At 50.9% G+C, this 13,124-nt stretch overlaps 5 protein-coding genes across 5 annotated transcripts; 2 read left to right on the forward strand and 3 right to left on the reverse strand.

Annotated features, from left to right (window-relative positions):
• Positions 1 to 16: 16 nt before the first annotated feature.
• Positions 17 to 2,690, reverse strand: BDR25DRAFT_328559 (arabinofuranosidase; the record flags this gene model as incomplete). The annotated part of the gene is made up of 11 exons (XM_033692395.1): positions 17 to 442; positions 496 to 805; positions 854 to 1,033; positions 1,082 to 1,130; positions 1,184 to 1,297; positions 1,405 to 1,465; positions 1,529 to 1,616; positions 1,680 to 1,822; positions 1,875 to 2,041; positions 2,350 to 2,508; positions 2,660 to 2,690. 11 exons carry the CDS (start codon positions 2,688 to 2,690, stop codon positions 17 to 19), a joined length of 1,728 nt encoding a protein of 575 aa, XP_033542360.1.
• A 498-nt stretch (positions 2,691 to 3,188) lies between these two features.
• On the reverse strand, positions 3,189 to 7,162 carry BDR25DRAFT_346061 (uncharacterized protein). The gene is made up of 5 exons (XM_033694112.1): positions 6,263 to 7,162; positions 6,128 to 6,207; positions 6,010 to 6,057; positions 4,871 to 5,943; positions 3,189 to 4,822 (listed from the first exon to the last, which is right to left on the reverse strand). Exons 1-5 carry the CDS (start codon positions 6,715 to 6,717, stop codon positions 3,329 to 3,331), a joined length of 3,150 nt encoding a protein of 1,049 aa, XP_033542361.1. The 5' UTR covers positions 6,718 to 7,162; the 3' UTR covers positions 3,189 to 3,328.
• A 99-nt stretch (positions 7,163 to 7,261) lies between these two features.
• On the forward strand, positions 7,262 to 7,854 carry BDR25DRAFT_295076 (uncharacterized protein). The gene is made up of 4 exons (XM_033688821.1): positions 7,262 to 7,392; positions 7,447 to 7,543; positions 7,646 to 7,740; positions 7,791 to 7,854. The coding sequence occupies exons 1-4, from the start codon at positions 7,345 to 7,347 to the stop codon at positions 7,809 to 7,811; spliced, it is 261 nt and encodes an 86-aa protein (XP_033542362.1). The 5' UTR covers positions 7,262 to 7,344; the 3' UTR covers positions 7,812 to 7,854.
• A 278-nt stretch (positions 7,855 to 8,132) lies between these two features.
• Positions 8,133 to 9,233, reverse strand: BDR25DRAFT_295078 (arylamine N-acetyltransferase 1; the record flags this gene model as incomplete). The annotated part of the gene is made up of 2 exons (XM_033688822.1): positions 8,793 to 9,233; positions 8,133 to 8,694 (listed from the first exon to the last, which is right to left on the reverse strand). Exons 1-2 carry the CDS (start codon positions 9,167 to 9,169, stop codon positions 8,133 to 8,135), a joined length of 939 nt encoding a protein of 312 aa, XP_033542363.1. The 5' UTR covers positions 9,170 to 9,233.
• A 568-nt stretch (positions 9,234 to 9,801) lies between these two features.
• Positions 9,802 to 12,551, forward strand: BDR25DRAFT_318380 (uncharacterized protein; the record flags this gene model as incomplete). The annotated part of the gene is made up of 2 exons (XM_033691741.1): positions 9,802 to 12,363; positions 12,450 to 12,551. 2 exons carry the CDS (start codon positions 9,802 to 9,804, stop codon positions 12,549 to 12,551), a joined length of 2,664 nt encoding a protein of 887 aa, XP_033542364.1.
• Positions 12,552 to 13,124: the final 573 nt, after the last annotated feature.

Genomic DNA, 13,124 nt, shown 5'->3' on the forward strand with positions numbered 1-13,124 from the left:
TGAGATACAGAAGCTGCTAGTTAATCTCTCCTTGCTCCAAGCCCTGTTTGAGGGGCCCATCCCAGTTATCCCGTACCTGTCCCCAACCCAGGTAGTTCCAGTTACTGACGTACGCTTCCGCGGTACCGTTTCCGCCGTTACTAGTAGCATAGACGCCGACCAGAGTTCCTGTGAAACCCCAGCTTAAGATGGAGCCGGGGACATAGGCGAAGCGCTGAAGCAAAGTGCTGTTGTTGGCAGGTCCCGCCGAAAAGGAGTAATGGGTAGTGTTTACGGTTTTGATTTCGAGGGTTAGCGGTTGCCCGACCCAGTTTGAAGGGACTGGGGTTGTGAAGGAATCAGGGACAGGGATGTAGGATATCGCATGGAAGCGGAAGTGAGGGATGGGAGTACTAGAGTTGGTGGAGGAAAGAAGAGTCATGCCGAACCGAGCATGGTGGTTCTAGAGTTGCTTTTAGTTGATTCTCGGTCGCGGAGAAGATTCAGTATACGTACTTGCGTTAAGAACACTGTCACACCAGCTTCTTCTTCAACCATTTTCGGCATGTAATCGAGTCTGACAGTGTAAGTAAAGAGCGTATCGACCTGTCTTCTCCCTATAAAGGTTTGCCCCCCTGGGCCTCCTGCATTTCCATCCAGTGCCGTTAAATTCAACTTCGAAGGCTTTAGCCTTAGAGTATTTGGATGGCCTTCCGGTGAGATAGCGTACGAATCTCCAACTGGAGGTCGCCAATGGATGAAGTGCGGTGGCATCTTGGATCCAGGGGCAAATTGCAAGTTATCATCACCCTCGTTTACGTAGGGGCTGTGGTCTATGTTAGAAGGCTTTATTACATAGATTTATTTAGCTTACCCATTGCCTGCAAGATTCTGTATAATCCGAGGGAGCTGCCAGCCTCTCATCGGCCCTCTGACCTGATTCACCAACGGCCATGATCCGTTCTCCCAAGTTACGTTCGTTAAGACTGTCTCTCTTCCCATTGGGTAAGTAACATAATCTGGTCCGGAGCGTGTAGCCAATGCGACGGCCCACCTAGTACTGTGAGTAAAATCAAAACAGTTTCTGCGGGGTGATAAATACCATTGCCCGCGATGATCTTGGAAGATGTCGGCGTGACCAACAGTTTGAACTAGAGGGAAATGAGTCAGAGGCGAACTGCGTTGGTATATGCAGTACACTCACAGTAATTTGTGGTGTTCGCGTTCGTCAAGATTGGATTTGCGGGATTAGGATCATATGGGCCGTACAGATTCTTTGAGCGAGCAATGGTTTCCATATGTCCAAGGCCAGTACCTCCTACTGCGAATTAGTATCACGGCTGGAAAATGCATATACACAGAAGTATGTCCGTAGGGAGAATGTCAATATTCCGGCTGCTATGGATATCATGGAATTAGGCTTGCCTTCTGCTATCATTAAATAGTAGTACCCATCCTTCTTGTAAATGTGAGGGCCTTCAGGTGCCTATTTCTCAAGAGTTAGGGGAATTTTCGAGTTGCTATTGAGACTAATGCTTTGAGGGCTTACCAGGCCACCAGTGCCGTTCCATATATTTGTCCACTCACCGTCATACTTTCCTGTCTTCAGATCAACCTTGTTGAGGTGGATACCAGGTCTGCTAACATCAGCCTTGTGACTAGCACAGGAGCTTACTAGGTGGAGGAAAGGGGCAGCTTACTGCACGCGGTACGCATGTGATCCAACGATGTACGAGTTCCCTTCATCATCCCAAAAAGGCGAAGTATCATATCCCGTAAAGTTGAAATGAACTGCGTCGGACCACGCATCGTTGTTCCAAATGTCGTTTGTTTCAAAGATGATCTAAGCAAGCATATGTCACTGATGTGCCTCCGACTTCGGACGGGCTGCATACATTGTCCCATCGTGAAGGATCCTCTGGGGCTCGTTTATCATGAACTAATGTGGTCACCAGATAGAACGTCCCATTGTGTTGTCGAAGTGCCGGTGCCCAAATGCCGCTCGTAGACCCATTCGATATTGCCAAGTCTGGAAGCTGGCCTGGCCGATTCAAGACATTGCCTGCATGGCGTAAGAACAAGGTTGTTTTGATTCTTTAGGCTTCCCACGGACGATGGGAAGTCAAAAAGGGGTGTGGCTGGGGCTTCTCTAGTTGCTCAAGTAACCCAAACAACAATGACAAAGGGATGAAACACATCGCGGGGACAATGAGACATCTGCACATAACAGGCAGAATTACCCTCAATATTTCCGATAGAGGAAAGGATGCTGGCGTAAAGTTTGGGTCCTGCAACTGATATCCATGGATAGATTGAGGGACGCCACGCTACCATTGGCACGTGGCTTTGGGGGCTACAGAACCAACATACCAACTAATCTCCAAGTAGTCAAGTCCTGGCTTGCATGAATGGGTATACCAGGGAAAACATTGAAGCTTGAAGAGGCGCAGTAGAACGTTTCATTGTGTTCCCGGACGAAGATGCAACTCGGATCGGGATGGAATCCGGGCAAGATTGGGTTGTAGAACGCTGTAAGAAATTGGGCAGCTCCAAGACCTGGTAAGAGAAGGAGTGGTAGGGCCAGGATGTTCATGGGTAGGAGAAACATGATTCTGGGGAACTAACATCCAACGGTGAGCGTGAGCACCCCACCACGCTTATAGATTGCACGATTCCTTACGCTTGGATACCTCCTGACCCTGAATGGCCATGAGAATACTGCCGAGTCAATTCTTTCTAGATGTTCGACACTTTCCAGATCTTCCGGTTAAAAGGCTAGGTTAGCGTGGGCGGTCCAGGTATACATTGCCCTGGAAAGTGCCAAGAAGGGTTGAGTTGACGTAGATGAAAGCCATTTCCCAGGAGAATAACTGGGCAAACGGAGAAAATAACGGGCATGCTGAGTGTGGGGTACATCAATTAGTCCTGCAGTGCGATGTTGACCGCCGGGTAAAGATGGAAGTGTTGGGGGTTGCGGAGCGGAGAGCACAGGCGAAATCGTGAAGGCGGAGTGATCGACATCGCATCGGAGCAAGCATTCCCCGACGTCCGGGCCGAGTCACGTGCCTATGATATCTCCTAACTCAGTGCTTAACAATGTTGATTGGAATTCCAAACCAAAGGTATCTCAGAATGCAAAGCCCACCCTAGAACTACAAGGTATAGCGTTAAACAAGGTATAGCGTTAAACAAGGTATAGCGTTAATGTACCTGCCCTCGCCGAACTATTATCAATGAGGCTTACCCCAAAAAGGTAGTGCAGACCGTGATATTACATGGGGACAGGCCAACCTGAATTTGAAGTGGCAAGCCCCTGAGCACTTACAAAACCAAGGAGAGTCTCAGAGACTCAAGCATTTATCATAGAAACATCGACAGTGTCTTCCTCTCCCTCGGCGTCAATGTCCATCTCTCCATCCGTGTCCTCCTCTACATCCATGTCCTGATCCTCGTCGTCCGCGACCACGAATTTGCCTTTGCTTTTCGCATTTCTCGCATTATTAGGGCTTCCATTCGAGCTTCTCGTCCCACTACGTCTGCCATTCACAGTCTTAATCTCTCCTCCTTCGGGTGTCTCATCTCCCAAGCCGTTCACCACGGTCTCGCCAAGCTTACTTCTAGTGCGCCGGACACTCATGCTTCCACCAGGCGTAGGGGTGAGAGCGCCGTTAGCTAGAGGTGAAGCTTTTCCACTCCCGTTTTTGCTTGGGGAGAGCTGCATCTTGGAAACAGGAGCTGTGGCAATAGAAAGGGGTAAATTTCGATTGCGTTGGGGAGTACTGGTTCGACGACGTGAGCCAAATGGACGACCAGGTCGACGTTTCGCCGTTGGCTGTCCAGGTATCGGCGGAAAGATTTCGTATCGTGTGGGCGGAATGGTCGGGAATGGCCTTGTTGGTTGGGATATAGATAATGCTGGTGTCGAGCCGTTTGCAAGCGGAGTTCCTGGTGCAGGCGATCCTCCATTAGTAGACTCATCTGCAGGAAGCACGGGAGTTCCTGGTTCAGCCTCCTCTCCTGCAACGATTGAGCCGTTGTTTGAAGTCCCGTTCTGCTTCCCAGCCATTTCCATCTGCACGCCCTCTTCTGGTACTGGCTTGTCCTCTTCTTCAACCTCACGCGGTTGCACAGTGTGTAGTGCAGGACCGTCTTCATATTGACCCATTCTACCCATGACGTAGGGTGTCCATACCAAACAGTCTGGATTGATCTTTGGATGATTACCAGAGTTACACTTCTCAATGTATTGCCTGAAGTAATTGTAGTCAAGCCGCAGGGCATAACTTTTAGTTACTGGATCCCGGACAAGAGCACGGAGACCTTCAAGCGCAGACACGATGTCGTCTGGTGTCATTCCTGTCCTTTCAGATATTGCCGAGATGCTGGTTGGGGATTTCTGGTTCACAAGCTCCTCACACAAGACAAGTCGCCAGTATTTTCGATAGCTGACTAGGCCCATATCACTGAGGGGCTTCTCAGGGCTTCCAGTCTTCTTCTCGACGCGCGTAAGGAGGTAGGAGAATTCGATCAAGTACTGTCCATATCCTTTGCGCATGTGAATAGGAAGGACGAGGATGCAGGAAACGTTATTGAGAGAGCTTGGCCGCTTCTCTTTTGAGAAGTAGCCCACGAAATGGCAACCGTAATTGTCGTTCTCCGTCATAACGTAGAATAAGAAAGGCTCCACGTCGTAGTATAGAGTCTTAGATCCGAGGAACAGCTTCGCCAAAAGACAAAGGTTTTGGCAGTATACAGGGTTCTTGCGCCCGTCTACTTCAAAGAAGGAATACTTGCCATCACGATATATCTCGTCACCCGGAGGGTGCTTAGCAGGGCATTTGAGCTGGGGTTATGTCAGTGTTGTTGCTGTGCATGTGGCGGTCGCTCTTACCTTGTGCCGCCATGCGACATAGTCAGAATTCATGTACTTGAGGCAGAACTCGCAAATATAGAGGACCTTGTTTTTGCTGTACTCCTCTGGATATGGCGCAGCGTGCCAGGTATCTATTTCCCACCCACCAAAGTTAATGCACTTGATCTTGCTGGGTGGACCCGCTTGTTTATATGGCTTTGAGCGTTCTTCGGCACCGTAGAGTTCGGCCTGTTTCTTCTTCCAATCATCTTCCGCTTTCAACCGGGCATCTTCAAAACGCTTTCTGTCAGCTTGGGTAGGATAGGTCTTGGATGTGTCGGCATCAGCCTCCGAAAGGATTCCACCGTAGGGTTTGTTCTTGCTCTCATCCATCTCCTTGTCCGCGAACCCGTAAAAGGGCGTAGCGTAATTTGTTTGGATAGCGGGATAATGCGATACTTCAGGAGTTTCGGCTTTGTTTTGTTGCGCTCGCCTTCGTTCACGGTCACGTTCACGTCGGCGCTCGCGCTCGCGTTCCCGCTTTTTGGGCTTGGAAGTAACAATTTTCTGCACTTTCTCGTTATTCAAATGGAAGACTACCACGAGGCTTAGGCCTGCAGAGTCTTCTATCCACACCAGCGGCCGTTTATCGGTTCTCTTAGGCCTGGGTCTCCGCGAACGTGCAGAGCGCAATCGCGAAGATTCATGCTCCGACTCGGAGTGGTGCACACCGCCTTGGGATTCGACTTCATGCGAGGTTCTGTTTAGCCCTGGTGAAGATGCAGCAAGGGAAGCATCTGCTTCTGCGTCCGATTTGGAGGCTTCAGAGCTCCTACGCTTTTTCCTCGTTGTTCTCAGCACAGGTGCCTCATCATCATGTGAGGAAGCTTTCCGTTTCCGCAGCGATCGGGAACCATCCATGGGGTCATCAGGAAGGATTAGATCATTGAACATAGAATGGCCGCCGGGATCTGCACCCCGATGCGAGGGGAGGAGATCCCTTGCAAGCTTAGGGACTGATGATAACCTACGACGAGTGACAGATTCAGAGGTTTGTCTCTCTTCCCCCAGGCCATTCTGAATACAAGCTGGGCAGCGCCAGCGCTTTGCGTCTGGCCAAAACGTCAGTGAAATTCCTTTTATGGAGGCTTGATGTATAAAGGAGTAAATAGACATACCATCGTCGGGGCTAAGAGTATTAGCGTCTCGGGCGCACTGCCGATGTGCTGCAGGAACAGATCATGTCAGCTATCCGGAAAAGTAGAAGTTAAGCAATTGCGGCGGTAAATCACGCACCATTGTCCCCACACACCGCACACGCGAGATATTCCTCAAACTCTGGGCTAGGGTCGTTGTCTTCATCTTCACCACAGAATCTGCTCCAATATCAGTATATTCGAATTTCCAAACTCATGCACTGGGGCTACTCACATGCACTCATTCGGATCTGACCTCTCAGCTTCGTGATCCTCGCCTCCATCACTTTCTGCTTGCCATTCGTTTTCAACCTCAGACTCAGCGCTACTCGCATCAGAATCCTCGCTGTCACTGGTCTTGGCATCTGACGAGGAATCCACAACAGCTTCACCATCGTTATTATCATCCTCCTCATCCTCTGAGGACAGGAGGTCTTCTTTCCCGGCTATTTTGACAGCCCCTACTGGCTCGCCTTCATCTTCATCGTCCACCTCTTCGCCTTCAGCGTCCACATCGGAACCTTCGGCGTCCACGTCGGAGCCTTCAGCGTCTGTGGTATGTCCTTCCGGTTCGGTATCCCCGACAACCTGATAGTATTCCACGTCGTCAAGCTCACCCTCCGCGTCTATATCGCTCTCTTCGGCCTCATTGCTGGCGTTCTGGCCCATGAGCCTGCCGGGCTCGGCCATGGCGTACGTGACGACAGTCGCCAGCTTGGAAACAAGGTAAGCCAGTGTAGCAACCTGGATCGAGTATGAGTCGTATTACATCGGTCGTGCAATCGACGGACACCCCTTTGGTGTTGTCATGAAGTGAGGGCTCGAGGCGCGTTGCGTAGGGCTTCGAGCGCGTTGTTGTGATGCGTGAAATCGTCGGCAGGTGTGCTATCGTGACCTTCGGTTCGTAGCAGGCCTTTTGAGGGCCTTGGGGCGTCCCAAATCGATGTGTGAAGGCTGTAGTCGCGTTGTTCGCTGCTGTAGAGAGGTGTCGGCTTGGGATTGCGGCGGCGCGCGATTTCCTTGGCGGAACGGGAACCCGAGGTCCGGATATTCGCGATTCTGGTGAAAGTATGAGTCTGAGCGACACCGATGATAAAATTCCGAGCCCTGGAAAGCCCGTGGTGGATGAGATTTGGCCTGTCGAAGAGCGCTGCCCCTTGAACGCAATGGGGTGCGTTCTTGGCTTGGCACCTCTCTGCTTAGCTCCGTAACCGACCTGACCTTACCTGCAGCCCTCCGCAACACCAGCCGAGCATCGACACCACACACCACCACAGTCACAGTATAGGCACAACAGTCTCGGGCACTCTCGCAGCCATGGGAGTTCCCATCGAATCTTTACTGCCCTATGCCATTATGATGGGCGTATGAATACCCCGAATCACGCGTGTGAGGACCTAATTGACCCGTTGGCCGCAGATGTTCGCATTCAGTGCCGGCGCCGTGGGACAACTCAAACACATGCAGAATGGAGGCAAGGCCGCACGGCGTGGACTTGATGCATGGGACAGAGTAAGTTGCGATGGCGCCTCGATGGCAACGACGGCCGCTAACCTTGCAATAGCAAAGTGAGACACCACCCACGAGGAGCTCCTCCCTCATACTGAACACTCTGCAGTGATGGAGCGCGATAGAAGATTAACAGGTTTCGCGAGAGGGCAGACGGACAAGCCACAGGCGCCGCCTGGGTTCGAGTTGAACAATCCGTGGAGGGTATGGATTATCTCCACATCTGTAGTAAGGAAGATACTGACTCTGCTTAGGTCGAGGGCCGCTTCTTCTAAGCCAATGGCACGCCAAAGCAGATTACCTTCCATACCTGATAGCAAATGATAAACATTTTCTTAGTTTCTTTATTAGTTTCCTCATGCACAACCGATTGATTTGGGAGACGGCCCAAAAAGCTTGGGATTGGACATGGAGCTAATCTGAGTTGTCCTACCCAATCCACTCATCAAGTCATATGCTTTCCGCCTCAATTTTCACACTCCACCTAGGTCCCTCGCTCCTCACCTTGAATGTTGCAATGGGATGCCAGTAGCACGTTGATCACCGTAAGCTCTCTGCGGCCGTCTGAAAGGCATGTAAAGGCAAATCCGGGCCACTCAGCTCTTGATCTCAGACGTCAGGCCACGAATACTGTCTCTTTCCACCTGGCCTAGCTTAATCCCGAAATGCTCTTCCAAGGCACTAACCCTGTCTTGTTCGGTCTCGAACTGAATCTCACGTTCCTTCTTCCCGTATATCCTCCATTTCAAATTCTTCTGCTCAAGAATTAAGCTTCCCACAAGTTCGTCATTGTTCTCACCTCCTAATATCTTCTTCTCGCCCACGATGGTCTGGGTGAAGAACGTCTTCTGATTTGTGCTGGTGAAGTAATTCATCAATGCGTAGTCGCTAGGGAGGAATTCCAGCTCTGTAAAGCAATATGTCGGTACGAAGTCACTCTTTTCGTCGACGCGGTGCTCGTATACCCATAATCGTTGGTTTTGATCGGTGTTTTCATTTAGGTTGCGCCACTGAAGGCGCATGGCTGCGGGTTGCATATGTTTGTGTATGGCGCCCGAGCGATCTAATTTCAGCGGCCGGACCGGCCCATTGGCTCCAAATCCGACGTCGACATGGTACCGACTTTCTCCGATAGTGACAATGTTCACCATATGAGCCCTAGGTACGCGTTATTTTCCGTGTCACTGAGGCTTCGCCGGAAACCACCAAAGGATACGTTCCGGCAAACGGCCGCCTATATCTACTATCTCACTTACCAGCCAGACCACACGCTTCCTTCGTAAACACGACCGCCAGCAGAATATATATTAAAGCCAAGTGAGTATAACAATATGTGGAAGAGACCATTGTTCTCCATGCAGTAGCCTCCGCGGCCATTGTCATCCTCAACAATCTTCTTGAACAGCTCCTCCGGGTGGATGGATATTTGGCGGTGGTGTGAGTAGTGCAGTGTAAGATTTTCGAAAGGAACTTCCACAAGATGGTGTTTTTGCAGCAAGGCTAGGTACTCAAGAGTCTCTTCAGGCCTCATCCCTGCGACACGATATTTTCGATGTTCCTCAGGGAGCTTGATGCGCTCAAAGTACTGGGTGATCTGATCCTTCCCCAAAACAGGTCTCTGGGTCGACGCCATTTCTTTTTAATGAAATATTCGGAGGATTGGTAGGCGTACAAAAGGAACGGAAAAGCAATGGAAGGTCACAATTTGGCTGCTGTGTGATGTTCAATATTCAAATACGATGATAGGATCTCTAATCTGGAGAAGCCTCGCAGTCTAGATCCACTGCGAAACCGAAAAGGAAACACACAGTTTCGAGGCCGGGAACAACGCGAAAAAGCACAGCAGCGAGTCAGAGTTGTCGTCAACAAAGCGTGCTGGATGGTGGTGATGGTTCCAGCGCAGGGCGGGGCAGATCCTTGGAGATCGCTTCCTATTCCCTGTCCTGGTTCCTGGTTCAGCTCCGCACGGACGACAAATGAAAGTCGATTGTCAATCGGCCCCTGACAGCTTGACAGTCCACAGATAGCGTCGTCAAAGAACGAAATATCCTTTCCACCACCGCCCCTAGCTAATCAAAGGACAGCCCTTCTGTTTCGCACGCCAAAAGAATCATGCGCCGCCCGCGGTGATATTTGGCTCTCCTCCGTCCCGCCTCCTTCGCGCTGGGATTCCAGATCCACTTCACCATTGCGCCTCCACACGGCCGCAGGTCTCGCACTGTACAACCTCGCCGTGTCTCATCTGCGTCAGGCACACGGCCCACGATGACGAGCAATGGCCTGCGCACCCAGTATCCCTATGCTGGGGAGGCCTTAAGCCCCCGACCGCTCTACGACTTCCCTTCGCCGACCTCCAACTACCCCTCCGGCATCTCTCCAGGTTTCGGCGGAATGTCGTACCAGAACACCCCGCGATACGGCAGTAGTGCCTTCGTTCCTCCGCCAGACGTATTTCTCGATGGGCGGAAAGGGTCAGCACAAGGCCTGGGGCCTGAGACACCGCGCGAGTTCAGGAAACGGAGCTCCGAGGTGCTCAACGCCGACCCTGTAGCCATGCACTTGTTGGTGGAGACGGCGATCGGGGATAGTCAATACTTTGAAATACTGACCGTTGAAGAGGTGGAGGCGCTGAAGCAGGAGCGCAAGGCGCTGGATGCTCGGTTGGGCACCGTGAGGAAGAAGCTCGCGTCAGAAACAAAGATTCGCGATGCCGCGCAATCTCTCACGCGCCTGACGTCAAAGAAGGGGCATAGGAAAGGCATTGGGAGCCGTGGAAGTAATGCCGTCAAGGATACCTTTGCCAAATCCGAGGATGAATTGAGTGCCGCCAACAAGAAGATCGACGAGTTGACGCGGGAATACATCGAGATCGAGGCCAGGATGCGAGCTGTTGAGATGCAGCTGCTAATGCATACTGCTGGAGTCTTGCAATTCACACACGATGGACCCATCAAACGGAATCAAAATTCACAGCTCCGGAACGGCGAAGTCCAAAGACCAGACAGCCCAGCGAGCATCGATACATACGAGAACAATCGCGGCACACGAGGCAAACTAGAAGACACCTTCGACGAAAGAAGTCTTTATCGATCGCCAGAGAACCTTGACAATCTTATGAACGCCCTTCAGAACGGTACCCATCTTCGTACCGATTCGGTAGATCAGCCAAGCCAAGCGCTGAGCTCGATGGAACAGCGTCTCGAAGAGCTGAACGACCGCATGAGAGACCTCATTGTTCAGGCGAACCCTGAGCGCAATGAGAGCTATGCTCTACCACCACGAGCCCCCGTTCTATCAGATGTCTCATCAATCAACAAGCAGCTTGACTTTTTGGACAAAAGCCTGCGTGATATAAGCGCCGAACAGAACAACTTACGTAACAACTCTAAGCAAGCGTTGAACGCTGTTGAGGGTCGACTTGAAGGAATCAACAATCAGTTGTATGCCATGCTCAGTGCATCCGACAAATCAGGTGGTGAAAAGTTCCTCCCCCCTCCCTCGATTTCTGGTGATGGATCCCAAGAACAGCTCAATTACATGGAAGATTCCTACTACAGTCTCGAGCAGCTCCAGTATTCCATGTCCGAAGAGCTTCAGGAACTTCGCACCAAGGGCTCCAACAACCAGGATACCCAGTACGAAACTACTTTACTTGGTCTTTGGTCGATTATTCAAGCAGGCGAAGAGGAAGCTCGCCAACGGAAACAAGAGCGTCGTGAGTTGCTGGCTTCAGACCCACACGCTGACGAGGAACTCTCCGCTGATGAGGACTTCAATCCAAATGAGCAGTTCTCTCTTGGTGCATTCTCCGCGAAAGTTCAGTGGCTATATGGCCGCGCTTCTTCTCTTAAGGACAAGCAAAGCATTCTACTCCGCCAGATCAAACAGCAACGAGAGCTTAACAGTAGGTCCGATGCTCAAAAAGAGGAAGAATTCGCTCGCCTCAGCCAGCAAGTCGAGCAGGCACGTTCTGAGAAAGCGTCCACCGAACGCGAACTGGAACGCGCCATCGATCAATTACAACAACTTGAGGACCAGCGGACCCAATCTGACCCTCAAGCTCTCCGAAACGTACAAGAACGCTGTGCAACCCTCGAGATGCAGCTCAAAGAAGCACAAGACGACGCTCGTGTCGAGGCTGCTACCATTGAGGCCGAACTCGCCGAATCAGCAGCGAAGATCGACGAAGCAATGGCGGCTCTACAAACGGCGACATCAGCAAAGGAAGCAGCAGAAGCTCGTGCCATCGAAGCCACTAGCATCCTCAGCAAGAAAGAGTCCGAGCTGCGAGATTTGGAAGGCGAAGTTGTGCGCCTCACGACCGAAGTCACACTCGCCAAAGCAGAGCTAGACGGCGCATATGGCACGCGCGCTCAACGTGCCGCCGAAGCTGCAGCAAACCCGACTTTCAAGAAGGAGCTTGAAGACCTCGGAGCCAAAAACGCGGCCCTGCTCGCCGAAATTGAAAGTCTCCGCAAAGCACAAGACGCGGCTTCTCAGAGCGAATCGCAAGCTCGGGATTCCGAACGCAACCTCAAACAGGAGCTTGCTGCCATGGCATCCGAGTATGAAGCGCTCACCCGCGATTCCATTCAAAACGAAAAGGATCGCGATACTCTCGAGGCCTCCATCGATAAGCTCCGCGATGATAAGGAAGCTCTGGAGATGGAGCTCTCGGACGAACGAGTCAAGTGGCTGGGTGTCAGGTCCCCCGGCGGGCCGAATGCTGGACAGCCGAATATGGAAGCTACAAGTATTCGCATGTTGAGAGAAGATTTTAGAAAGATGATGAGAGATCGAACAGCAGAGGGTTTGAAAGCCCTCCGAGTAAGTCAATCCCTATCTATTCCCATTTTTCTACTTGAACAATTGTTCGGCCAATCACAGAAGCAGCTTGTTAACAAGTAAAATAGCATGAACAAGAAGAACGCAGGAAACTCGAAGCCCAATTGCGCTCACTACGGCGAGACGCGGCACCTCAGAAATCGAATCTGAGTAAAACCTTAACGGCATAGTTATGTACCAGGGATGGATAGAAAAAAGAGTTTCTAGTTACACTTCGTTTATTCGCACATTAGCTGTTTGCTGTTTCTGATCGATTCTTTACTTTTACTATCGTGTACACTCTTTGTGGAGCCTTTTTTTTTATCTCATACCCTCCTCTTGCATGGCTCTGGAGCTTTCGTTTCATTCCTTTAAGAAGTGATTTTGATACTTACGGATTGGCGTTTTGGTTTCATCCTGGCGTAAATGGATTGATATAGGTGGACTCGTGAGTTAGGGCATTCTTTGCGGATAGACAATTAGTCGAATTATGTAGCCACGGTTCGGTTGATGGTGGTTGGTTGTGAGTCGTCGTGGCATAATGTCGGGGCCCATTATATAGACGAGTTGGTGTTTGGAGAGTTCAGCATATGCTGGATGCATATGGGTAGACATGTGCAATGTCATGATATTCGAAGTTCATGATGGGACTTATTGCTTTTCCAGCTGCCTCGGTTCTGTCATTGAGAGAAATTCTGGGGGATTACTGAAATCATCTTGAAGTGGAGGATTGTGATTTCAAATACTGAAACTTCTCTACGGTA

The sequence above is a fragment of the Lindgomyces ingoldianus genome (genome assembly GCF_010093535.1).
Source record: "Lindgomyces ingoldianus strain ATCC 200398 unplaced genomic scaffold BDR25scaffold_38, whole genome shotgun sequence".
NCBI classification, from domain to species: Eukaryota; Fungi; Ascomycota; class Dothideomycetes; order Pleosporales; family Lindgomycetaceae; genus Lindgomyces; species Lindgomyces ingoldianus.